General features: G+C 39.4%; 1 protein-coding gene across 1 annotated transcript in view; it reads left to right on the top strand.

The window, feature by feature from the left end:
• Positions 1 to 26,592, top strand: part of MALRD1 (MAM and LDL receptor class A domain containing 1) — a 334,428-nt gene that overhangs the window by 254,646 nt on the left and 53,190 nt on the right. Inside the window, exons 33-34 of the mRNA XM_075211472.1 lie at positions 17,566 to 17,835; positions 26,457 to 26,579. Coding sequence (XP_075067573.1) covers positions 17,566 to 17,835; positions 26,457 to 26,579 — 393 coding nt within the window. The remainder of the gene's footprint in view (positions 1 to 17,565; positions 17,836 to 26,456; positions 26,580 to 26,592) is intronic.

A 26,592-nucleotide genomic window follows, 5' to 3' on the forward strand; every position in this document is an offset into this window, starting at 1 on the left:
GACGACCCTCGATAGAGCCACTATACAGAATCATTCATGGGACATCAGCATTTTGAGGAAAAAACTGCGATAAAATAATATCACCTTGCATTGAGCACCAGTTTAGCAAACTATAAAGGGTTGCTATGGCTCATGAATGGCAGTTCGGTGACCAACGATAGTTAGGGCATTGCAAGTTTTAGTGAATGGAAAATTAAAGAGCCTTGCTATAATTTTAGCTTCTCTGCAACCGCTTCCCATCCACTTCAAATACACGGGCAATACTGCGTACACTATCATTAGGTGGACACAGCTTCCCTTCCATGAGCAGCCAGGTGAAAGTCCTGACTGAGCTGGACAGTTACCCAAAATCTCCCCAGCATCAGGTCATTTGGTAGACTGTCCTGCTCTCTCCTACCTGTTCTTACAGCTTTCACTACCTGTTCTTTTATGTGTCTAAGCTCAGTTACTTCTTGTCTGGACCCTGGAATTTCCGGGCTTTGTAGAAAAAGTATAGGTACATGAAATAGGAAAAGTGAAGCAATTAGTGAATATTCTAGACCTCGCTTCCCCCAAACTTTAGTTTGTTTAACTGTAAATCTGTAAAAGTTTTGCTAAGGTTATTTGTGATTTACCAAACATAGTTATTAGTTGCCCCAGAAAATAACTGAACTATTGTATTTCTATTGAGAATTCTGGGAATAACATGTGCTGCAAAGATGATACAGTTCACAGTGCAGTTGAAGATATTTCCCACAGTTCAGGGAAAGAAACTGTATTCTCGCAGTGTTCTAAATAATGCACAGATGCTTCCTTTTACAATTCCCTTTATCAAGTACTGTTTGTTTGTTTGTTTTGTTTTATATAGCCTGGCTGTTAAAAATAGAATTGTCTGTTTTTGTACATTTAGGGGTGGTGTTAGATGGGTGCTTTGAATGCTAGATATTGAGTGCGGGCTCAGACAGGAGCAATTATACTCATACAACATGTATGCAGTATCTATAGTCATGGCCAAAAGTTTTGAGAATGACACATATATTATTGTTCACAATGTCTGCTGCCCCAGTTTGTATGATGGCAATTTGAAAATGCTCCAGAATGTCATTTAGAGTCAACAGAAGAATTGCAATTAATTTCAAAGTCCCTCTTTGCCATGACAATGAACTTTATCCCAAAAACATTTCCACTGCATTTCAGCCCTGCCACAAAAGGACCATCTGACATCAGGTCATTGATTCTCTCGCTAACACAGGTGAGTGTTGACGAGGACAAGCTTGGAGATCACTCTGTCATGCTGATTAAGTTAGAATAACAGACTGGAAGCTTTAAAAGGAGGGTGGTGCTTGAAATCATTGTTCTTCCTCTATTAATCATGGTTGCCTGCAAGGAAACACATGCAGTCATAATTGCTAGCTCAAAAAGGACTTCAAATGCAAGGATATTGCTGTTAGTAAGATTGCACCTAAATCAACCATTTATCGGATCATTAAGAACTTCAAGGAGAGAGGTTCAATAGTTGTGAAGAAGGCTTCAGGGCGCGCAAGAACATCCAGCAACCGCCCGGACCGTTTCCTAAAGTTGATTCAGCTGCGGGATTGGGGCAACACCAGTGCAGAGCTTGCTCAGGAATGGCAGCAGGCAGGTGTGAGTGCATCTGCGCACACAGTGAAGAAAAGACTTTTGGAGGATGGGCTGGTGTCAAAAAGGCCATCAAAGAAGCCACTTCTCTCCAGGAAAAACATCAGGGACAGACTGATATTCTGCAAAAGGTACAGGGATTGGACTGCTGAGGACTGGGGTAAAGTAATTTTCTCTGATGAATCCCATTTCAGATTGTTTGAGGCATCTGGAAAAACGCTTGTCCGGAGAAGGAAAGGTGAGCGCTACCATCAGTCCTGGGTCATGCCAACAGTAAAGCATCCTGATACCATTCATATGTGGGGTTGCTTCTCAGCCAAGGGAGTGGGATCACTCACAATTTTGCCTAAGAACACAGCCATGAATAAAGAATGGTATCAAAACATCCTCCAAGAGCAACTTCTTAAAACCATCCAAGAACAATTTGGTGACAAACCATGCCTTTTCCAGCATGACGGAGCACCTTGCCATAAGGCAAAAGTGATAACTAAGTGACTTATAGATCAAAACATCAAAATTTTGGGTCCATGGCCAGGAAACTCCCCAGACCTTAATACCATTGAGAACTTGTGGTCAATCCTCAAGAGGCAGCTGGACAAAAAAAACCCCACAAATTCTGACAAACTCAAAGCATTGATAAGACAACAATGGGCGGCCATCAGTCAGTATGTGGCCCAGAAGTTGATTGACAGCGTGCCAGGGCGAATTGCAGAGGTCTTCAAAAAGAAGGGTCAACACTGCAAATATTGACTCTTTGCATAAACTTAATGTAAATGTCAATAAAAGCCTTTGACAGTTATGAAATGCTCGTAATATTACTTCAGTATACCACAGCAACATCTGACAAAAAGGTCTAAAAACACTGAAGCAGCAAATGTTGTGAAAACCAATACTTGTCTCATTCTCAAAACTTTTGGCCTTGTCCGTACAAAGCTTAATAATACAGGAGCTAGCTAGATGACAGATATGAACCGAAATCAGTCTAATATAAAGGTTCCATAGACTCTGTAGGGTTGTTTTCACGTATCCAATCCTGGGCAACAAAGGGGTGTATCCCTATACACGTGTTGACGGAAGAACGTGTTTGCGTCATATGCACTCCTCGGATCACAGATCCAGCTTGGGCAAGCTCCGTCTCGCTCCATCCTTGGAAACTGCCTAGGAGGGGACGGAATAGTGTACTCGTTTCTCGGTTATATTCCAAGTTGCAGATCAAGCCGGGTAAGCCCTATTATTCCCTATTTTCCGGAGTGCATAGGTTGCTTTAAGACAGCCACACGTGGTTATGCTCTATTACCATCTACATGGACTTTAAGTTCAATAAGCGGATACACGATATAAAGGAGCTATAGATGACAACTATTACCTATGCATAGGTGGAACTATACTCTACATATATATGTTTGGATGTACCATTAAACATATGGTGGACATTAGTACCAGCAAGTTTATCCACGTACCTACTGTACTGTCCAGTACTGTAGGTGTCCCAGCGCTTGACTTACTATGTGCATTTCTGTTGGGTGGCTTCATTTTCAGAATAGCTTTTGACCTGCAAAAACAGGCTCCCAGCAGGTAGTGTCCCCCTCAAAAAGTACCCGGACAGCCCTGTTCTAAGTCCTTTAACTGCAGCTAGTTATCACATAGCATGTATAACATGTGTCATTCCCATTTTATATGTTCAAGTTCTTTCAGGACTGCACTGGTTGGGAATCACTGGTATAGAGTGTTGTTTTTTATTTTGTGTGCCTCTATATATTTATGTGGCTTGCAGCATGTTATTAAATAAACTCTTTCATTGTAAAAAAAAAAAGTTATTTTACAGCCAGCAGTTTTATGGTACATTGTAGAACATGTTCCCGTTGTACAAACAAGAGTGACCAGAACTAGTCTATTGATGTAATTCCAATTACTTTACCATTATTGTATATGGGAATCCTCCAGCAATAATGTGACGACCCCCCTCCCCCTTCCCCACGGCCTCCCCTCCATAGACCTCATGGTAGGTCCTTGGTTCACAAACTGGAGAAGTAAAATAAATATATGGAAAAAAATCAATCTGAAAAGCGATGGGGCTCTCCCTGAACCCCTGAGATTTTATGGTGATAAGCAAGATAGGACCCTTGAAGTGGAACTTTGGCACCCAGCGCCCCAGTGTATTGGATAGAGGTCCCTGTTCATTATACAAAAAAAAGACACCATTTTGAAATAATGTTTACATGTGACAGCACTGATCCTGTAATAACCATTATTTTTCATTAAAAATTAAATAATCTTCTACCTATTGATGGAATTATTTGCTATATTGTGAAATGTTTCCACAATTCTGAATGCTGAAGTGCTGCAAATACAATTTGTGGGTTTTTCTACACCTGTAATTAACAATCATTTGCTATGTAAGTTTAATTGCTTGATAAATTGGAATAGAGAAAAAATATAATGTAAATAAATAATACAGTAAATGTGAGACACTGAAGACCACCTGCTTTGTTGGTGGAGTGAGTGGGTCAGCGAACCCAATATTTGTGCTGCCACTGTCACCATCCACATCTATGCCTGGCATTTATCTGTCATATGGTGGGGAGTAACGTGTGCACCACCAATTGTTTCAAAAAGATGGCTCCTATGCCGAAGACAGCGTGATAAAGGTCTTACACTACCTCTATCACTTTCTCTCTCATTCTTTTTCTGTTTCCACCTCTCTCTTTGTTACTCAACATCCTTCTCTCTCTCTCCATCCCCCTCTCTCTTTTACTCCTCCAGCACATGATCTCTCTCTCTCTCTCTCTCAAGCATACATATACTCCCTCTCTCTCCCTTACCCCCAGGGGCAATCACAGGAATTGTAGAGGGGGGATTCCACACCACGCCACCTCTGGATGCTTTTTGCCTATTGCTTTAATTTTGAATGGAGGTTTTTCCCATGGACTTGTGAATTTGCTCAATTAAGCCCAGAGTTAGTGGAGCAGTGTTGAGGTAGTCAGCAATACACCCCCCATAATTTGATTGAGCCGGGTGCTGTTCCTCCACTTGATTAACAACAATAGCCAAACATCATTTAGTTTGGTGGTTTATGATTATCCAGATAGAAAGGCTGTCTGGTTTCGTATCAGGATTTTTCTCCACTACTCTATATACAATTGAAGGAGGCTTATTATAGCGGTTATCCATCCATGGTTCTCCTTTATTATATATAGCTAGGCATGCATACAGTTAGTTTTAATTATACATTGGTTTTAACTTTTGATATTTTATTTATCTCGCTGTTTTAGTGGACTAAATAAAAATTATATTTTAAGTTATTTCTGAACCCACTCTCTGAATTGGTGACATCTTAGCGAGCTTCAGTGCACCTCATTATTTCTTTCGTTTTCTCTCTGTTTTTCAGTATATAATATAACGAGAGGTGCACCCCAATTAGTTGGATATCACAGGTTGTTTCCTATTTTTCATTTATATATTGGGTTGATGCTCGGCACTGGTGCTATCGAAATACTTTTTCTCCTCTCCTCTATCTAGCTCATCCTAATGAACCCCCAGGGGCAATCGCAGAAATTGTAGAGGGGGGATTCCACACCACGCCACCAGTGGGCGTGGCCAGCATGCATGAGGGCGTGGCTATAATATTAGACAGTGCTTGGCTGCTCTCCAACTCTTCCTATCCCCATAATATACATGGGCAATGCTGCATGTACTACTGTTAGATGCACACAGCTCTCCCTTTTCAAGCAGAGCCGTGTGAAGCAGCGGCAGGGTCCAGCCATCTCAATAATACAGTTCCCCAGGCTTGGAGGGGGACTAGGAAACCCCCTCTCGGTTTGCCTATATCCCCCTCTATCACCCCTTCTCTTTCATTCTCCTTTTCTCTATATCTTTTTTTCCTGCTCTCTCCCTTACCCATCCTCTACCTCTCACTCACTGCTTGTCTCTCCATTTCCCCACTCCCTTACGTTTCTCCTCACCGCCTCTATCTTCCTCTCCCCCTCACTCTATCTCCTCTCCCTTTCTCACCCCCTGTATCTCTCTCTCTAGCTCTTCGTTGCTCTCCCTTTCTCACACTTCCCTACTCTCTCTTCCTCTCACTCCCTTCTCCCTCACCATCTGTTTTCTCTCTTTCTATATCTCTCACTTCCCAATCTCTCCACCTCAGCCCCCACTTGCTCCACACCTTCCTTCCGATCCTAGTTTCCCTCCTTCTCTCACTTTATTTTCTGCCTATTTCATCAGAGGATATAAACTATAAAAACATTTATGAATCCATGTACTTAACTGTACATTTGTCAATTTCACCGTGTAGTGTCAAGCAATTTGACCCTGATTCATTTAGTTCCAATCTCTCCTGGATAAATCAATGGACATACCAATATGTTATGCTAATCTACAAAGGGCAATCACAAGGAGAACAAAATTCAATATACATAGTTGGCCATCCAGTCGCAATAATAAGTGTCCCAAATGGTAAAATAATACATTAAAATGCCAGACACACAAATACTAAAGTTAGGTGAAAGCAGCAAAAGAACTTAATGAGAAAATCCTGCAAATTGTTTTTGAAAGTGTTCAAACTGTTGCTGAACTCTGCAGATTGTAATGTCACAAATACCCCAGCTTTATTTAATATACTATGTTTAGTTTTACTAAATTTGTTTCAAGAAGTGCTGCATAATAATCCAATGTTGACAGAATGTGAGTTCTGAAAATGTGTCCCTTTAACCTGTAGTTTTTGTCATTATTTAAACTCAATTTGTTAGCATTCCAGGGACAAATGTGTGAATAATGTGCTTCATTTGTGAACTCCCCCGGAAGAAAGTAGTAGGAGACACCAGGTGTCAAAGGAGGAAACAAGCAATTATAAAACCAATTAGATTCTTATGTATTAAGCTATTGGATATATGTAATTTATACAGCACAAACTGAACTGTTCACAAAAGAAAATCATAAAATATATTCCGGTCCAACATTGCTGATTCAATCCCGACTTACTGAATTATAAGTATACCTTCTCAATCTAAGGCACGTGATTATGATCAATCATTTACTGGTACTGTTGGTACATGTATTATAAAACACACAATGGAAGTTAGAACATTCAGTACTTTTCTTTTTTACATTTATATTATCGAGGTGTTTCCTATAAGCACAATGCAAATTCATATTTCCGTAAGGATCACTAAAACTCTCTATCTACACCAGATTCTACCCAAACACAGCTTCAGGCTGAGAATTCTGGAGCATTATGGAAATTAAGGCAGCAGTGGGGAAAAGTTTCTCTTGGTTTTGTAAAAAAAAAACATGTTCCCTATGTAATTCTTCTTTATAAATGTTGACTGAGTGTTGTTAAACATTAATAATTCACTTGTAGTCAGGACTGTCTGAGTGTTAAGCTGACGGTCTGTTCACAAACTTACAGAACTAGTTGGCGGAGGTCTTCACCTTTAGCAGCCACCTTTCCCATAGAGCTTTATACGCTCACCAGTACTCAGATGACCCCAGGACTTAAATCCAGACGTAGTGCAAGTTTGTAATACACAACCGTAGCGGCAGGCCAGTAGACACAGTAGATGGCAGTGGATGGTCAGACGTAAGCCGAGGTCAAAGGTTACTAGCAAGCAGAATGGTCCGATAACACGCCAAAGGTCAAGGTCACAGGCAACACAGCGGGTTCCAAGGTACAGGCAAAAGGGTCAGGGTCACAGGCAAGGTCCAATGTACAGGCAGGGGTCATACACAGAAGTCAATCCAAATGGCTTTCATCGAACACAGCACAGGAGCAGGTTAGCTGACAGGGAAACTGGACACTATACCCGTCAGGGAGACTAAGCCCTCCCTGCCTTAAATACCAAATGCCTAGCTCTGGAAGTAACCACAGCCTCTGCTTAATAACAAGTTAATTAATTAGCCTGCAGGCTGGTGGGGGTGCTGCACATGCGCCCGGCTTCCCTGCATTGCCAGGACGTGGCGCTGAAGGAATTAGTGTCAGAGCGCTGCCTTAGCAACGGTCGGTCCAGACTCAGAAGTGACGTCCTGGTCATCAAGGCGACGGCCGGGATGCTGGGGAGCACAGAGAGCGAGCTGCGGCGGCTGTGAACAACGCCGCGGCTCGTAACACTGAGTAAAGTTTCTGTATGGACTCCGGACGGTACTGGCAAGTTATTGAGACATAGATGAACAGCATAACACTATAAGTACCATGTGATTTAAAATACATCTGTAAGGTTTCTTTAATATTGGATCTTGCATGGGGTGATCCACGTATCAGACTAGAACCTGTTGAAAAAATGTCGTACATTAAATTCTAAGGCGTTTCATCACGGGCTGGAGAGGCCTTAAACAGTTTTCAGGTCCTCACCACCGATTTAGCAGTGAGAGAAGAAGTCCAAATTATAGACCCCAATATCAGTCACAGTATACAAACAGAAACCCCTTGAATCTCACCCACTTCACACAGAGACCACTTTCCTAACTATATTGTACAGAGAACCCTTCCCATTGCCAAGTACATTGACCACAATCCCTACTTGGCAGCCATATAGCACAGAAACCCCCACTGATGGCCGTACTGCACAGAGACCTCTGTTGTTTGCAGTAAAAGGTTGATAAACTGTTCCTGTAACCTTTAGCAGGCCCTGTTACAGGGATTTTCCTGATGTGCTCTGATTTGATATATATTTAATCATACTTGCCTACTTTCAGTAGGCAACGTCCGGGAGAGGGGCTTGACTAATGGGCGAGAGAGGGCGGGGCGCCTTGAATCATGTCATTTTGGCATCGCCACCACGAGCAAAATAACGTTTTGTCGCGGGGAGCGGGGCCAAAATGATGCGATTCTCTGTGAATGGCGTCATTTTAACAAGGGAATTCCGGGATACGGGAGAAATGCCAGCTCTCGTTGGAGCCCGGGAGACTGACCCGAATTTCGGGAGTCTCCCGGGCTTTTCGGGAGAGTTGGCAAGTATGTATTTAGTTTGTGCTGATTTCGAAAGAGGAAGCAATCCGTATGGGCCTGATTCATTAAGAAAATGAAAGCAAAAAAAATGAGTAGCTTTACACCTTGGCAAAACCATGTTGCATTTGAGGGGATTGCAGCATAAAATATGATGGCAGATTTATAGTTGGGGTAAGGCATGTCCTAGATCAACTTTAAATTTCAGGGTAAAGCTATCAAATATTTGTGTGCTACATGAAAAAACAGCCAGTATTTAACTTATGTGCAAAATAGTAAACACATTTGCAGTTGCACCCCCTTGCATTGTAACATGGTTTTAGCCAGGAAAAAAATTACTCATTTTTTTAGTTACTTTCCTTAATGAATCAGACCCTATATGTTTATGTTAAGATAAAGGAAGCATACTGTTCGCACCATTTTGGGTGTTCCTGGTTGAAACCTCTTTGTCTACCACTGGACTAAAGCTAACTACAGGTATAGAAACTTTTATCCATAGTACGTATATGTTATATGCTTATATGTGTTTTCTGGATCTCACATGTAAATATTCCCTCTTTGTTCTCTACATTACCTCCTCAGCTGCACTCCACATAGTGAGGGGTGATGATGAAAAGATTGCTCCACATCATAGCAACCAATCAGATATTTGTTGTCATTGTCTAACTTGACAATGACAGATAAAAGCTGATGTTTGATTGGTTGATATGGTGCAGAATTGCCCCTTTGAGCAATGGTGCAGAGCTGGGTTAAGGGGGGCCCAGGAGTCATGTACCCCAGGCCCACATGTCTCATGGGACCCACTGGACCAAGCGGTAGGTGCTACCAGGGCTGTTAAGACTGAAGGGGACTCTATTATTATTAAAGATCATCAAAGGGCATATTAATTTCACTCATCAAAGAGCCATTATTATTAATTACAATCGTTAAAGGGCCACTACTATAAGTTTAGATCATCAAGGAGGCACTCTTATTAATTGCACTCATCAAGGGAACACTATTATTCATTTAGATCATCAAAGAGCCTAATAGCGTTGTATCTTTAGAACTATGTGATTCAAAATAGGGTAAGTAAATATCTTTCAAACCATAAGGGCCCCTTGTCTTAAGTTCCCGGGCCCCCCCAAACCCTCACTCCAGCTCTGCAATGGTGGTAAGCAATCCATGGTGCCTGTAGAAAAGCATATCTCCCAAATGTGCATCTGTTCAAATCGAGACACAAAGTAGAGGGTCTGTGGCCACATCGGGGAGCGTGACCATATTTCCAGGGCTGTTGCTAGCATTTCTAAAGCCCTAGGTGGCCTCTTACCCCCCCCCCCCCCCACTCCATTCATTGCCTGCTTGCCACGTGGTACACATGGCACATGCTGCTAACCGTAAAATGGGACAGTTGGGAGGTATGGGAAAAGCTGCTTAATGATTGCTATTATTATTATTATTATTATTGTTTATTTGTATGGCGCCACGGATTCTTTAGCACCTAACATAGTGGTACAGATATGACATACATGAAAACAGTGGCAAACGAGGAACACAGAGACAGGACAGGTATGAGACATAGGGTAGAGGACCCTGCCTGTGAGAGCTTAAATCCTAGAGGATGTCTGTGTGTATGACATTCCCCTGCTTATTACATTGTTTAGCAGCACTCCTCACAGTGACTGTAGGAGATATTCAGTGATCAAATGCATGATATCCCCCTCCTCACTATCATGTGTATAGGTGCTCCTCACAGTGACTGTAGGAGAAGGTATTCAGTGATCAGATGCATGATATCCCCTCCTCACTATCTTGTGTATAGGCGCTCCTCACAGTGACTTCAGGTATGTGATGTTAATGTCTGTGTGTATGACATGATTATCATCAGCAGCAATTATTTACTTGTTTATATTTTGAGTTATCTGAGCTTTCTGGATAGTGAGAATCTGACTTCAAGATCCGGTACCTGTTTATTTTGTCACATTAAAACAAATAATGGAAACGACCATACAACAAATGATGTCAGTCAAGGTTAATGATTTTTATAATAGTATGCATTAATTGAATACTGTTATTTTCCTAGAAACCGCAGGACACAAGGGAACATATAATACTGTGTGTGGGTTCTCGAGCATCTCTTTATAAACAATGTTATCAGTGATTACTGTCTAGACTAGAACTGCAATGGACAACAGGCGGTCCTAGGCTTCCGAGTCTTCACCTGTGGCCACCAGCTCCTTCCTGCTTTATTGTCAGATGTGTTGTTATAGCTTGTAACACTGGTCTAAAACGCCTACTGATATATTATTACAGATATGTGTTTCTTTGATTTAAATGTATTGTTTCAACTTATTACTGAGATTAAGGGTAACGTGTGGCCCTTTGGAAGGTTAGAGAGTTGTACAATGTGGCCCCGAACGGTATGAGGTTGCCCATCACGGTTCTAGAATGTGAACACACTGTAAGAAAAAGACATCCTGTCCTCGGCACACTGAGAAAGAGATTCATGGTTGTACGTTCTTCCTTTCTCTTGGAGAGTTAGCTCTAGGGCGTTATGTGGCAATTCAGAGATTTTCTACCGTACAGACAATGCTCTAAGAGCATCAGACATCAAATGTGAACACATTTTCTGCCTTAGGATTTATTTTTTTTACAAATAACATCTCAAGTTTAAAGTTGTGTGTGGTTTTTGAATTGTTGATTTGTAGAATGCGTTAACCGTTAACCCTACCATGGTTTACTGAACATCATTGGCCCTCTCATAATCTTCTGTGTCCTTTTTCCACATTAGTACATAGCAGCACAAAGCAACGAACTGCATGAGTGCAGGGAGAAGGGGTCTTTAAGATAATCACCCTGCACCTTTATAGGCAATCAATAATAAACACATGAACACAGATAAGTGGGAAAGATGGAGGGGGGGTTGGGGACTGCCACAACTTTATTTAAGGTAACCATTGCAAAGAAACACACATAAAAATATATTAATAAAAACGAACCATGTGTTTTAAGCAAAGTTCTGTATACAGCTAGAAAAACTACACAGAAAATGAAGGTCTTAAGGATATACTTGACCTTAGCTGACCACATCCCAAAGGATGTGGTGATGATGATGATAATAATAATAATAATAATAATAATAATAATAATAATATAGGTCACTGTCACCATGTCCATAAATTATTTTAGGTTATAGCATGAATAATGTTTACCTGCCAGCTGTACCAGTTGTTGATCCAAATCTGTATTTAGTAAAGGCAACGTTTACCCTTCGTTGATTGAATTTTTTGTCAAAAAACATATTGGTCCTGAGTCATTAAGGAGATCACAGCATAAAAAAGGAGTAACTTTGCACCTGGGCAAAACCATGTTGCATTGGAGGGGGAGGTAAATTAAAAATGTGGGGTCATATTTATAGTTGGGGTAGGGCGTGTCCTAGATCAACTTTAAATTTCAGTGCAAAAATAAAGCTATCAGGTATTTGTGTGCGACATGAAAAAACATACAGTATTTAACTTATGTGCAAAATAATACACTAATTTGCACCCCTTGCATTTCAACATGGTTTGTCCTTACTTTCCTTAATGACTCAGGCCCATTATGGGGAAATGCAGGAAAATGCAGCATAAATGAGGGAATGGTGTTCTTAAAAATAGTTTTGTACCCACGTCTGGTAGTACAACACAGATAAAAAAAAAAGCATGTCTCACTTCTATAGTAAAGGTAAACTAACAGAAGCACCAAAAATTGAAGAGGGCATATTCAATTGTCTGTGTTACTCGCAAAAGTAACACAGCGTTAAGAGTATTACCGTTGTTACAGTAATTCTAAGCCGGATTTCCCTGAGCTGCGAGCTGAAATCCGGCATTACAGGTACTGTAATAACGGTAATTACGTGCACTATTACCATAATTATTCAAACTCTAAAAGGCTTTCAGTCAATCAGAGAGTGGTGGTAAAGTTCAACTGTGTCCCGAAATATTTAGGCTTATTTTCAGCATTCTGTAACAGCATGTAGGAGAATGCAGCAGCTGCAAGAACAATGGAATTTAGGAGGAATGTACTTTAGTCCAGCGCAGTGGAGAATACTTTCTGTGTTGTGCAAGGTGCTGAAACCACTTGCAGTAGTCACCTCTGAAGAGAGTGCAGACACTGTTAGCTTGAGTCAAGTGATTCCCCTAGTTCGACTTTTTGAAAAGCAGTTAGAGGATTTGAAGGAGGAAATGAAACAAAGCAAGTCCACTAACTATGTTGGACTTGTAGATTATGTACTTTATTCGCTTCGCTGGGATCCAAGAGTTATCAACATCTTGAAATCGGATCACTACATTTTGGCAACTGTGCTAGATCCTAGGTTTAAGAGCTATGTCTTCTCTTTCTTTCCAACTGACCCAGATCTCAAAAGGTGCAATGAGCTCCTGACAGCTCAAGTGGTACATGACATAACGATTTCTCCTCCTTCAGTTTCTCTGGAAACTGCTGCAAGAACAAAAACTTAGCTTTCCCAAGGCACCCAGTGGTGATGCAAATGAGTGAGCAAAACATTTTGACATTAGGTCTGGTCTAAATGAATTGCCCAAAAATTTTGTCAGCTCTGCCGTAAATATGAACTACAAAGGAAGGCCCTTACCAGCAATGACATCAAAGTACAAAGACTTCTGTGATGGTGGATTCCAGCGGGGATGAATTAGTATTGTTTGAGGATGATGTACACACTGATGAGGGTGAATGTGATGACAGTGTAGATTGCAGGTGCTGAGATCTAGCTGAGGGAAGGTAGCTAGCTGATGCTGGTATGCTTGGTAATATTTTGGGGTAGAATGGCATGTTGGCAATTTTATGTTTTTCTACAGTAAACTTTTACCTTTATTAGAGAGGTGCTTTTTTCTTTGAAAAGTTACAAGCTTTTTATTTACATTTTTGTTTCTATGACTTAAAACCACTATGCACTTGAGCATAGGCTTTAGCACATGAGGTAGAGGGATTAGTATCATCATGACTGAGTCTGGAGAGTGACAGAATAATGTGACTAAAGACTGGAGAGTGACAAGGATACTGCCACCCCTCCTGTTTCTGTATGAGCTATGGCACAGCAAAATGTAGCTGGAGACTTTTACTAAAACTGCCAGCCCTATTATTACAATTTCTGTTTCAGCACTGAACCCTGCCTACTCTCCTGTTTTTGAGTGAGCTGGGGCACAGTAAAATGTGACTGGAAACTTTTAATAACACTGCCAGCTCTATTATTACAATTTCTGTTTCAGCACTGAACCATGACACCTCTCCTATTTCTGGGTGAGCTGTGTCACAGTACAATGTGACTGCAGATTTTGAAGAACACTGCCAGCCCTATTATTTCTATTTCAGCAATGACAATTAGCAATGGAGCTATCCTGTTTTTTTGCTAGCTATATAACACACTACAATGAGACTGCAGATTTAGAACAAGACTGCCAGCCCTATTATTTCTATTTCAGCAATGACAATTAGCAAGTGAGCAATGGAGCTATCCTGTTTGTGTGTTAGCTATATAACAGAGTACAATGTGACTGCAGATTTAAAACAAGACTGCCAGACCTATTATTTCAGCAATGACAATTAACAATGGAGCTCTCCTGTTTCTGTGTGAGCATATACTCACACAGTTATACTCAGTAGAATGTCACTGGAGACTTGAAGAACACTGCTGCTACTCCTCCTCTTTCTTTTCTACCTATGACGCTGCCCAGCTGCACTAGAGACTGCCAAGAACCGTGCTACCCCTTCTGTGTCTCTCTGTGAAATGACGCTGGATACTTATAGAATCCAAAACTCGCAAGATTCGATGACGTAACAATGCCATTTGCCTTGTTTTCAATTCGGAGGGCGCGTGAAAGTACCGAGCTGGCTCGGCTCGCTACTCGTATCTGCTAAATTCGGGTGGGTTTTTTTCTCGGGGAACCGAGCCTGAGCATCTCTAGTAAAAGGAGCAACCTTTATTTGAACAAAAGTGTACAATCCATAATATCTTCTTCCTTAACTTTTCAGCCTATCTTTATAATTAGATAGTCAAAGTTCTAATCGGAATAAGAACTGAAGGCTGAAGGAAATTAAAACCTGAGGCTGTGTCACTAAACTGTAGCTAGTCCTCTGTGGTTAAATGTTAACTGAGGAGTAGTATGCCCATCTGATGTCACAGGGGACGGCTAGGTATAGTCTATAAGATTGATGTTCGGGGAGTAAATCATTCTCTTGAGTTCAGGAAACCTCCCTGGTTGGCTGAACTCGAGTGCTGGATTGTCAGGCTGTTCTATAGTAGCGGTGGCCAGTTCATGGTATGTCCTGCATGGCAAGTTGCCGGAAAATGCACTGCAGTCGACAGCGCACATAACGGTAGTGGACATGCTGAACCCACCTTTCTTCGATGAATTGGCTATAGTCTCGGTCCGAGTACTGGCCCTGTGTGTTGACATGTGGTTGCGTTCCTTTCAGCCCCGATGGCTTGCGGGTTCTGTAGATGGTCCTAATAAGGTAGATATGTGCGCCCGAGGTGTGTTTTGGTTGGCCCCCTGTTTGCGGAGGTCCCACGGTTAATGCTGGGGCATCCTGGTTGCCTGGCGGATGTTGGACTGATATTTGCAAATATTTGCAAATAAACTCCTTTTCATTTTGATATATTTATATCTAGGGTAATCATTCAAAGTAGTTAAATAAATTTTAAGAGGTTAAGTAAGTAAGGGATATCAGCCGTTAAGCATTTTAATGTTCTGAACAAATCCCAGTCCGTTTTCTAAACTGCTGTATCGCAAAATTGGCTGAACAGATTCCCCTAAAAAGGAATTAATCTTGCCAATATCTCTTTGCATGCTAAATTTCATGATCAGATTAGTATCACTGTTCAAATGTAATTAGCATTTGAAATTTGGAGATTAGAATCGAAGGCTCCGTTAAAGCTTTACTGTACTGATAACTACCGCTATCAGTATAATATCCTTGCCATAATTTCCTTTTTATTGCTGCACTTATTTAATTATCACCTATGCTGGCAATGGACCTGTGCTTAAATTGAACCATCTATATTACCAGAGGCAAGGAAAAACAGCCATATAGGGTAAAGCAATAGAAAAAGGAAGAAGGAAGGAGAATAAAAATCTCAGACTCACCAAATGTCCACCCAGCCACTGACTATAGACACGTCTGATAAACTTTAACCCCAACTGTACTTACTGCCCTATAGTCAAAGGCCAATACGATATAAGCTAATGTATCCACTACACATAAAAACACTGTTTATGGTGATCGCAGGAGAGACACATTTTAATTAATAAAACACAGCTACAATAGCACATCAACCAGAGCCTACTAGAACAGGTGAAGTATTACTCAACCACAAATGTAACTATGTCAGACATTTACCTCATGTAACATATAGTACAGGAATGAGAATATGCCAGGTAGATTAATAATGTCTGAATAGCGGACATATTGTTGTAGCCCTCATCTAAGTGTGAGTTGTCCAATGAAAGTTAGTGGTGACACTGTGTGGTAAAGTGTCTGGAACCTCCGCTAAGTGAGAGAAATGGAACCGATCTCCATTAATGCTAGTAGGGAACCTGTAACCCTTCCCCTATAAAGGCGGTAATACATGTGCAACTAAATGACCACCCTAAGGGTTGGTTATAATAAAATATCAGCATTTACCATTATATAAACTAGAATAACACATCATAGGTATTTTTCGGAAAAATCCATTGGTACACAATAAAGACCCACCTCACTAGACAACAATTGCCCAGTGTGCCGTTGGGTCACCACTGACATGAATACCACTGTCCTTAAGTCCGAGGATAGTACAGGTTTATGCACCTGTCTGATACCTCTCCTGAAGATACACTGTAGGCCTCCCATAATTCTCTGCATCACATCCAGTTGGTGGAAGAATTATAGCGCTCCCATAAGTGAGGGTGACGGGCCAGAAGGAGTTCTCCCAATGATACTTCTATCCAGGGGAGGGCTGGCAAATTTTAGCCCATAGGGGCAAGACTTGACAGCCTATTAGGAACATATTTAAAAAATGCAGGTGGGCCAGTGACCCAGCCCAAGGGAGCCTACTATAGCCCAGCCTGCCCCTGCTTTTACCTCACAGGTGGACGAAGATATTTTAGTCTTAGGCGCAATCATCATCATCATCATCATCACCATTTATTTATATAGCGCCACTAATTCCGCAGCGCTGTACAGAGAACTCATTCACATCAGTCCCTGCCCCATTGGAGCTTACAGTCTAAATTCTCTAATATAGACACACACTCACACAGACAGACAGACAGTGAGGGAGAGACTAGCGTCAATTTTGATAGCATCCAATTAACCTAACAGTATGTTCATACTGACGCTTTTGTGAACTGATTTAAAAATCAACAGGAACTTCAATGCAGTCACTAGTAACCGCACAGAGATTGGTGGAGTCGGGCATGACATAATATATTTATCCTTTATTTTTTCTACCTTGTCAAAGTACCTATGCTGTACTAAACAGCCTCTAGCCCTATTGTTTTATGGTTCCTTGCAGACTTTTAAACATGGACTTACTTAAATTGTGATAAATTTCCTTTGTTTATGCCTCCTCTTATCTGTCAAATTTAACTTGACAAACAATAAGTTATCTTTAATGCTGTTGGAACAAAGTTTTAGTCCCTCTGCTCTGTCATCTTCTACCTATATATCTGTGCTGATTGAGGGATTGACACATAAGTGATGTTGGAGCAAGCTCTAATGACATTATAGACTTTACCATTTGAACTCTTTGTATTAAAGTATATCAACACCTTTTTACTTACTAAGAGCTGTGTTTTGAGTCCTAAGCTGGTTATGACGGAGAGAGGAGGAAATCTCCCATTAAACTTTTAAGTTATTAACAGAGCTGAATGGTTTAGACATTTTAATATCATGTTTCATATATAGACGTTTAACGTTTTTAATACTATTAATCATTTTAGTGTTCAGAGTTTCATGAACGTTATTCTAAGATGATATTTTTATTTCAGGACCATCAATACCAAACCCTCCGTGTCCTCAGGATTTTTTTACATGCATGTATGAAAAACAGTGTGTCCCCTTATCTGCAACATGTAATGGGACGGAGGAATGCAAGGATGGTACAGATGAACTCGTCTGCACTACTGTGGTTCCTAGCACAACTCCTGAAATGCGCTGTAGGATTACAGAATTCCAGTGTGTCGATAGATGTATCCCATTAATCATGTGGTGCGACAGTGTGATAGATTGTCTCCGGGGGGACGATGAAAATAACTGCAGTAAGTATTACAATATTCCTTGATCTGTCAATGATATAAACAAATTAGTAAATTGTGGTTAAGTGTCCATACTCCATCACTGTCTTTGAAAGCAATAGAACAGCATGAAAGTGCAGAGGGTGTTGCAGTCTCAATCTTGGGATCCCCCTACTCCACCCAAATTTCAAATTACAAGTTGTCTGATCACTGATAGGTACAGCAATCCTTTTTCTATAGATGATCTGTAAAGCATAAAGGCATAACTTTGCACATACATGCATTTGAAGGCTAGGACTGACCAGACAATTCTCCATGGAAAAGTGTGTTTAACTTATATTTATAATTAAATATAGTATTAATAGACAACTCCATTTTTTTTTTAGTAACTTTTCATAAAATAGTTTGAGGACACCTGATCAAATCGCTCCTCCAGAAAAATCAGCAGAGAGGGCATCATCCAAGCATTATGTTAAGATTAAAGTCATCCCTCCCGAATTGCTGTGCCCTTACACCACTTCAGCCCACCAATAGCATGTGAAATTCCAACCTCCAATTTGTAAAAACACTGGGGTGTAAATTTATCAAGCTGCGGGTTTGAAAAAGTGGAGATGTTGCTTATAGCAACCAATCACATTCTAGTTATCATTTATTTTGTACATTCTACAAAATGACAGCTAGAATCTGACTGGTTGCTAGAGGCAACATCTCCACTTTTTCAAACCCGCAGCTTGATAAACTTACCCCTGGGACTTTAACATGTCATAGCAATGGCTGCCTGAAGCAACATAGTCACATGGCGGTGAGTCATACTTGACATAATATTCTGCTCCTGCCTGGTCTGCAGATTGTGTCCACCATTGTGGAGACTCAATTTTAACTTTGTCTCAACCACACAGAAGAAGGGGGTTGAGCGGAATTGGAGGTACAAAAAAAAAGGATTATTCAAATTAAAATTATTTTAAGATAAGGAGGACATAATAGGATTATTATTTTTTTATAATTGCTAATATAATGATATAGCTTTTATGCAGATAAAAGTTTATGTATAAGTGATATTTATATTAGTAATTTATTTACTGTAGTAGCCGGTGGTTAATGACTACCACTATACCGACATTGACTAAACCTACAAAAAATGGCGATTTGAAGAATGACTACAAAAAGAAAATGATAACATACAATAACAATTACACTGTACATCCTCGACATTCTTCCGCTACATACCGATTCCTGTCAATGCCGGCACTTTCAATTAACGTCAGTGTTCATAACCATAGTGATATCTCTGTATTTAAAGCGGCAATGCCAGGACCCCATGATTTAAAGATGTTATTTACAAATTAGGTTTAGGGATTGCCGCTTTAAATACAGAGATATCACTGTGGCTATGAACAGTGACGCAAATTGAAAGTGCGGGTCTTGACAGCAGTCGGTATGTAGCGGAAGAATGTCGAGTGTAATTTTTATTGTAAGTCATCATTTTCTTTTTGTAGGCATTCTTCAAATTGCCGTTTTTTTATAGGTATACACAGTGTCGCTATTACCGTCAGCGTAAAATGGTACCCAACCCGTTGTAGCCGCAACTTTAAATCACTGTAGCTAATTTTTCTGTGCCAAGCCAAATTTCCAAAAGCGTCAGTAATAATGACCTTAGAAATGATGCAATTAAAAACAAAGCCACAAAAAAAACATGATTTTATGCATTAACATTACAAAAATGATAGTAAATTTAGACAAATGTTTGGTGAATGTCAATATGATGTACAAATAATTTTTTCATAAAAGAGACATTGTTATGGGTATAAAAACATGTTATTTCATAATTCAAAATGATTTGAGACATTACCCAAATTTTTTTTTTTTTTATGAAAACATTTGTGTATTTAAAATGAAACAAAAATATAATAAAAACATATTAAAGTGCGGCCCTCCATCCGGTCCATGTTGCACCTCACTGTCATAAAGCTTGAATCTTATTGGTTGCTATGCATTACAGAACATTTTTTTTTATATTCTCCAGTGTTCATATATGTCTGCTTACAATGTCTCATTCAACAAAATCTTCTCATTTATTTGAAGCTTACAAAATTGTCCTCTAAATGAGTAGTCATCATATTTTTATGTTGGACTTTTATATCTTAGAAAAGATGTCCATAAGATGATTTTATAATAAGTCGTATTTAAGTGTAATGTTCTCTTAGAGTGGTTGTTTTTACTATTCCGAAATAAATAGTTCAACGTTAAATTCAGGCGTCAGCTTTCCTAATCTCTACTAAAGTCAAATTGATTATTTGCTTATGTTAGCATCTCCTAATGTTCAACATCTCTACTGTTTCAATATTGCATTAGAACTAAGTTTACCCCATAATGATATCAAGGCGTCAATATTCTGCTACTGTTAGCCCCACATAACCTTGGAAGATCTTTCATGCTATCTTACAAAGCACATTTCCTTGAATAATTATGTATTTAGTTTGATAGTTAACAGAATGAATCCAACTGTACCAACACATTACTTTTAGAGGACAAAAAAAGTTTCCCTAGAATGATTTAATTTACATCGGAATGTAATCGCAGAGTTACAAATGGTGCCTTTACTTTATAGTTGAAAATACACTTTGCCGATAAAATAATCTTTTTAGGTGATGACATATTTTTTTTTAAAAAAAATCTGTTTTTCTGAGATAAAATACAAAGGTTGAATGAGGGATAAAGAACAAAAGTAAACACAGTGTATAATTTTGAAGAGGGAATAAGCATATCTAACTAGATGAAGAGATTCATTTTTCTTTCAGCTAGCGAGATTTTCATTTAAATGTTATGAAGGTCATATTGAGGTTTCTAGTCCTCTACTTCAAATCAACAATAAAAAAATTAAAATAACTAAATGCCCATCTAGTAACAAAATAAAAAGGAAGTATTTAGCTATGAGCTAAATAATGACTATTTATGTTATCCTTTCAGGAAATGGTTGCGATTAAATTAAACCTCTTATTGGCTAACTGAGGAGAATTGAGGGTTTCTTTGCCGCAATTCATTATAGGAAAAGTACTGAGTACTTGTCTGCACATAACTATCAACAATTTAAATTTTCAGTTCTGTTTATGAATAATAATCAGTTCATCTATTGTGTATATTAATAACAAGGATCAGGTTCTCAATAGCTACATCACTTCCCTAAGTAGTCCAGTGTGCATTCAATCAAAATCTTGTGTAACATATTGGGCCTGATTCATTAAGGAAAGTAAAGCAAAAAAATAAGTATCTTTGCACTTTTGACAAAGCCATGTTGCATTGGAGGGGGAGGTAAATTTAAAATGTGATGGCAGGTTAATAGGTGGGGTAGATCATGTCTTAAATTAACTTTAAATTTCAGTGTAAATATAAAGCTATCAAGTATTTGTGTGCTATATGAAAAAACACACAGTATTTAACTTATGTGCAAAATAATAAACTAATTTGCACCCCTTGCATTGTGACATGGTTTGTCCCGGAAAAAACATACTAATTTTTTGCCTTTCTTTCCTTAATAAATCAGGCCTATTATCCATTTAACAGACTTAAAAATTGTAACAGCAAATGTCTCTTGTCTGTTGCTTACATGCAGCTTTGATAGAATTGTGTTCACATGTGTTTATTTCTGTTTGAAAACCTAACTTGCTCTTAATGTGGCAGGACCAACTCCTATTGGAATTAATGAAATTCACTATTTAAAAGATGGCATATATCTCTGATTTTGGGCTGTAACATTTTAATTTTTGAAATCCAATTATGTCATTTCATAAAAGTGTAATTGTAGAAATTGTAATTAATTGCATTAATTAATATAAAAATATTACATATAATATTCTTGTTAGAAATAGTGATACACTCACCAAAATAAACAGGGAGAATGGTTCTCTATAAAGGATATAACGTTTATAATACACCCTAACAAATAACAGGCAATCTAAATAGATATCTAATTACATTGCTAAATAATCACTAAAGATGCTGGACCAGTGTATATCAAACACTGGAAAGCTGATATTAAATACAATCAACACTTGGTAAAACAAATCTCCTTTACAACCTTTGTGAAACAAATTAGAACACTTGTATAGCTATATTCATAACAACGTTCCCTGCTGTAAAAGGTTAGCTATTTTGGTGCTATATCCCTGAGAGTCTGCTATTGCTCTCTGTTATTAGGAGGGTCCAATGGTGAGGCAAATGTTCTATTAATGATAATATCGTAATGACCATTTAATAACTACCTTCATTATCACTCTCGGAGGGTAGGTTCTAGTTTAAACCTTGTTCTTAAAGCAGACATTGAAATAGAATTATCTTTCTATTTACTGTTCTTCCCATAGTATAATACAGGGAATAATACATATGATATCAAGAAATGTTTTCCACAGTCTCATTTAAGATAATATGTATTCTTATCCATTGGTGTAGCTAGTGTAAAAGATGGAAAACTCATTTATAAGAGTGGCCACAGAAGTACTGTAGAGTTGTGTAGTTAGATGACAGCATAATGGAAACACAATGAATGGTGTTGATAGCTCGCTTTGTATTACTTGACAGTTACGGCTGGTGCCAGAGGTGGGAACACGTAGTGCGCAGGAGTACAGGGTAGCTGCAGAAATGCAACAAATACGGGGATGAGACCGAATCATAGTCAGATGGTCCATGGTCAGAATAAGCAGTAGTAGTAGTTTAGTAAAGACAATCTGAGTTGGCAGCAGAAGATCAGTGATACAGAAACAAGACAGGAATCTTGGAACAGCAAAAGGAGTCAGGTTAGAATCCGAAGATCACGATCAGGAATAAACTGGAGCGAAGGAGAAAACCTCCTACAGGATCAAGTTCACAAACAACAGTCAATGAAATTGCACTGGATCAACTGGAAGGAGTTTATAGAAACCAGCAACCGGGGTTCTCAGGAATTCTGTTAGAGAAGTTTTCAAAACCGTCTTTGGTATATTTGCCCTTAGTTCACATTTGGCTGTAGAATGTTGCACGTTTCTCTGATGGAAGTTGGTCTTGTGTTTTGGTGCTGAATGCCCCTTAGAATTTTTGTTACAATCCAGCTTCTCTCATAACCCTATTGTTGCCCCAGCTCGAATTATTATCTTCATTATCATCTTATTTTATTTATATGGCGCCACAGAAGCTGCAGCACCTCGCAATCAACAAAAAAAATAAACAGAACAAAATACAGAAAAGTAAGGGATATGAGAAACAATAGAGTTACTAAAAGTCAATAGAAGAGACAATATTTGCAGAATTTATAAATGCAATGCAAAATGTCATTCAACGGAATGACAAAGCAAAAACAGAACTCAAAGGTTGAACCGCCGGAAAAATGTCCTCTTTCTGTAGCAAGATTTTTGTGAAATTTCACTACAACTTTTCTAATCTTTACAAGTACCAAATCTTAGTCTGTAAGTGTATAATGGTGTTAACCGTGTCTGTGGCTCTGTGTATAAAGTCATTGTAGTAGAATGAGGGCTTAGAATGCTTAGAGACCCTTTTCCATCAAGGATTTACTCAGTTTGTTTAACATTTATGGTATAAGTTGAATTTAGATTTTGATCCCAACCAGTGATTTATCTAGATGGAAACTCATTTTACACTTATACTCTGAACGTTTCCCCTCTGCAGGATGCCACATCATTTAAGGAGTCTGTTGATTTATATAGCTTAGTGTCATCTGCAAATACAAAGACATTACTTTTAATACCTGTTTCTACAGTAAGTCATTTATAAAGAAGATTAATAGGAGCCGAACCCTGCAAATCACCTATACTGCAATAGTCTCCAACCTTGTACTAACTTCTTTATAGAAGACAAGACCTAGCAGTCATAAAACAACGTTGATTGATATTCATAATATTGTACTTTTTAAAACATTCCTGCATAAAATCCTTTAAGAGATCTTTTAATATGTTTTTTTCTGCTACAGAAGTCAAACTTATAGATGTACAGTTAGTAGAGATGTTTAACCACCCAAAATTCTATTACCGTACTATTCTAGAACTGAAAGTTCATTCTCCTACCATTCTAGAACTCAGAGTTCATTCTCCTACCATTCTAGAGCTACTAGTTTCAATAAATAAAACTTGTTTCATTAAAATAAAATTAAAATAATGCTCAATTTTGCCTCATTGATAGCTTCATTTAATCATGAGAGTGAGAGGTTATTGGGACTGTCATTATATCATGTGGCACTTTTTAGTTTTCATGTTTTGGGCAAAGTGCACCAGGATTGGGCTTTTCCACAGAAGCACATTTCCAATCAAGGCCCTATCTGTGTGTAGTCCCCATGTTCACGTTGATTTTATCTGGGGGCTCTAGGGCCGGTGCTAGGGTCCTCGGCGCCCTAGGCACAATGTAAAAAAATTCCCCCTCCCCCGGCACAATGTAAAAAAACTCCCCCCCAACACAATGTAAACCCCCAAACCCCCCGGCCCGCCCCCCCTCCGGCACAATTAAAAAACTCTCCCCCCGGCACAATGTAAAATACTCCCCTCCCCCCGTCTTTCCTTACCTTGGCTCCATAAAGCTGGTCCTCTCTGCAGGGTCCCGTCCCTCACTGACACTGTCGGGCCGTGGTGATGATGTCACGCCCGACAGTCAGTGAGTGGAGGGGAGGAGACAGAGCGCCCCATCAGCTGTTGGAGGGGAGGGTGGCGGTGGTGATCCATAGCCCCTCCCCCTCCCCGTGGATCGATCTCAAGCTGTGCCGTTTAAGGTATGCTCAGCGGTCGCCGCACAGTTTTAAACTACACTAGTAATTGCTTTTTAATTCTGAGGCGCCCTGCAGAGCCCAGCGCCCTAGGCAACTGCCTAACCTTGCCTAATGGGAGCGCTGGGCCTGTCCCGCAGTCCAAAAACATACTGGTAGGTTAATTATCTTCCAACAGAAATGGGCCGTAGTCTGTGTGTGTGTGTGTGTCTGTGTGTGTGTGTATGTTAGGGAATTTAGACTGTAAGCTCCAATGGGGCAGGGACTGATGTGAGTGAGTTCTCTGTACAGCGCTGCATAATATTGTGGCGCTATACAAATAAAGGATAATACTAATAACAACCCTATCTGCACCAGCTCTGCGATGTTTGCAAAATTCAAGTGTATTTGTACAGTAGAAATTAGTGTATATTCCAAAAAGCAAGTAACGCCCCTATTATTGGGGAAAAATGCCCTTTTTTTCACATTTTGATGATCTTGCTAAAAAAAATTGCACAGTCCTACACTTTACAAACAACGCCATTATCTGCCCAAATCCTGCCATCAACTGATACAAACTATTACACCCATCTCTTGGAGGAAGACTAGGTGCACCAGTTTTGCAGGCTGGAAATGATCTCCTAATTGTTAATATTAACACATTTCCCGAGAGGTTTTGCTGAAAAAAATATAATTTAAAAAAATAGCATTTTCAGTTTAATATCTTTTGGAATCTAGTTCCTACTGCAGTTTGTGTAAAGGAATTCTTACCAAAGAGCAAGCATTGACTTTGTTTCAGATACACCATAAAATGTACCCAAGAGGTTGATACCACAGTGACATCACAATGATGTGTTTACCCATCTAGATAGGTAGCGGCACTAATGCAGGTACAAAAATGTTGTTGTTCAAGTCTAGGGACATCAACTATAGCACAACTATGGATCTAATCCAATACTTTCAAAGGGACGTATTCTATGCGCACTTTGCTCATTGTAAAAAAAAGCTTCACAGAAAAGTACCACACTTCAAAAGGGCAGTCCACATCTTCCCTCACTCTTATGAATAATTTAATCTGTAAATAAATACAACAAAATGGTATAACCTGGTGGAAAAAATGAAGTGAATAAAATCAATTGTAAACAAATAAAGCAAAAATTTATTGGATGATAAAAACAACACAAGTGGTCCGGGCCACAAATTACTAGGTATTACTACCCATGTAAAAACATAAAAAGGGGATAATAAATCCAATAAGTCCAAAAAATATATATATATGTATATAATAAACTGTCCAACTTGAATATGTCCAAACTAGATATTCTCTTCTAAAGAATGGATGGATGGGTTAAGATGATAGAAGCGGTCAAGGTGGACAGTTTATTATATACATACATACATATATATTTTTGGGATTTATTGGATTTATTACCCCTTTTATATGTTTTTACATGGGTAGTAATACCTGGTAATTTTTGGTACTGTACAAATACACTTCATTTTTGCGCCAGGTTATACCATTTTGTTGTATCTATTTCTATAGGGGAAGGGACCCCTCCTTATCACAAGGTATTTCCCGTTAAAGGCAGCATTCTTACATATCCATCTAGGAAGCGCGGTCTATCCCTTTTATATATATTTAAGCTGTAAATAACACTAAACCGAACAGTATTAGAGAAAAACAAAAAAAAATTATTCAATGAAGGTTGGACTTTGATGTGACATTTACCTACATTTTACACAGTGCCCTCTCCGCACACTGAGGCACACTCTAGGTTATGTAGTCATCTCTAGACACTGGAGGGGTGTATCTTAATATGCGACCTTCAAAGCGCATCTGTGCAAAACCAAAGCATTGTGCAGTGCACATTGGTTATGCATTTTGTGTGCTTATTGTACCTAATTAGTGTTGACTGCTTTATTTCAGCTACTATGCTGGCTGTCAACGGTTCTTTGCTGTGCATCCCTTCTAATACATGGATGAGTGTTGACCAGCGATGTGACGGGAAGGTAGATTGCAGCAACCACATTGATGAGTCCGGCTGTTCAGGTATCAAATTTAA

The sequence above is a fragment of the Mixophyes fleayi genome, chromosome 5 (assembly GCF_038048845.1).
Source record: "Mixophyes fleayi isolate aMixFle1 chromosome 5, aMixFle1.hap1, whole genome shotgun sequence".
NCBI lineage: Eukaryota > Metazoa > Chordata > Amphibia > Anura > Limnodynastidae > Mixophyes > Mixophyes fleayi.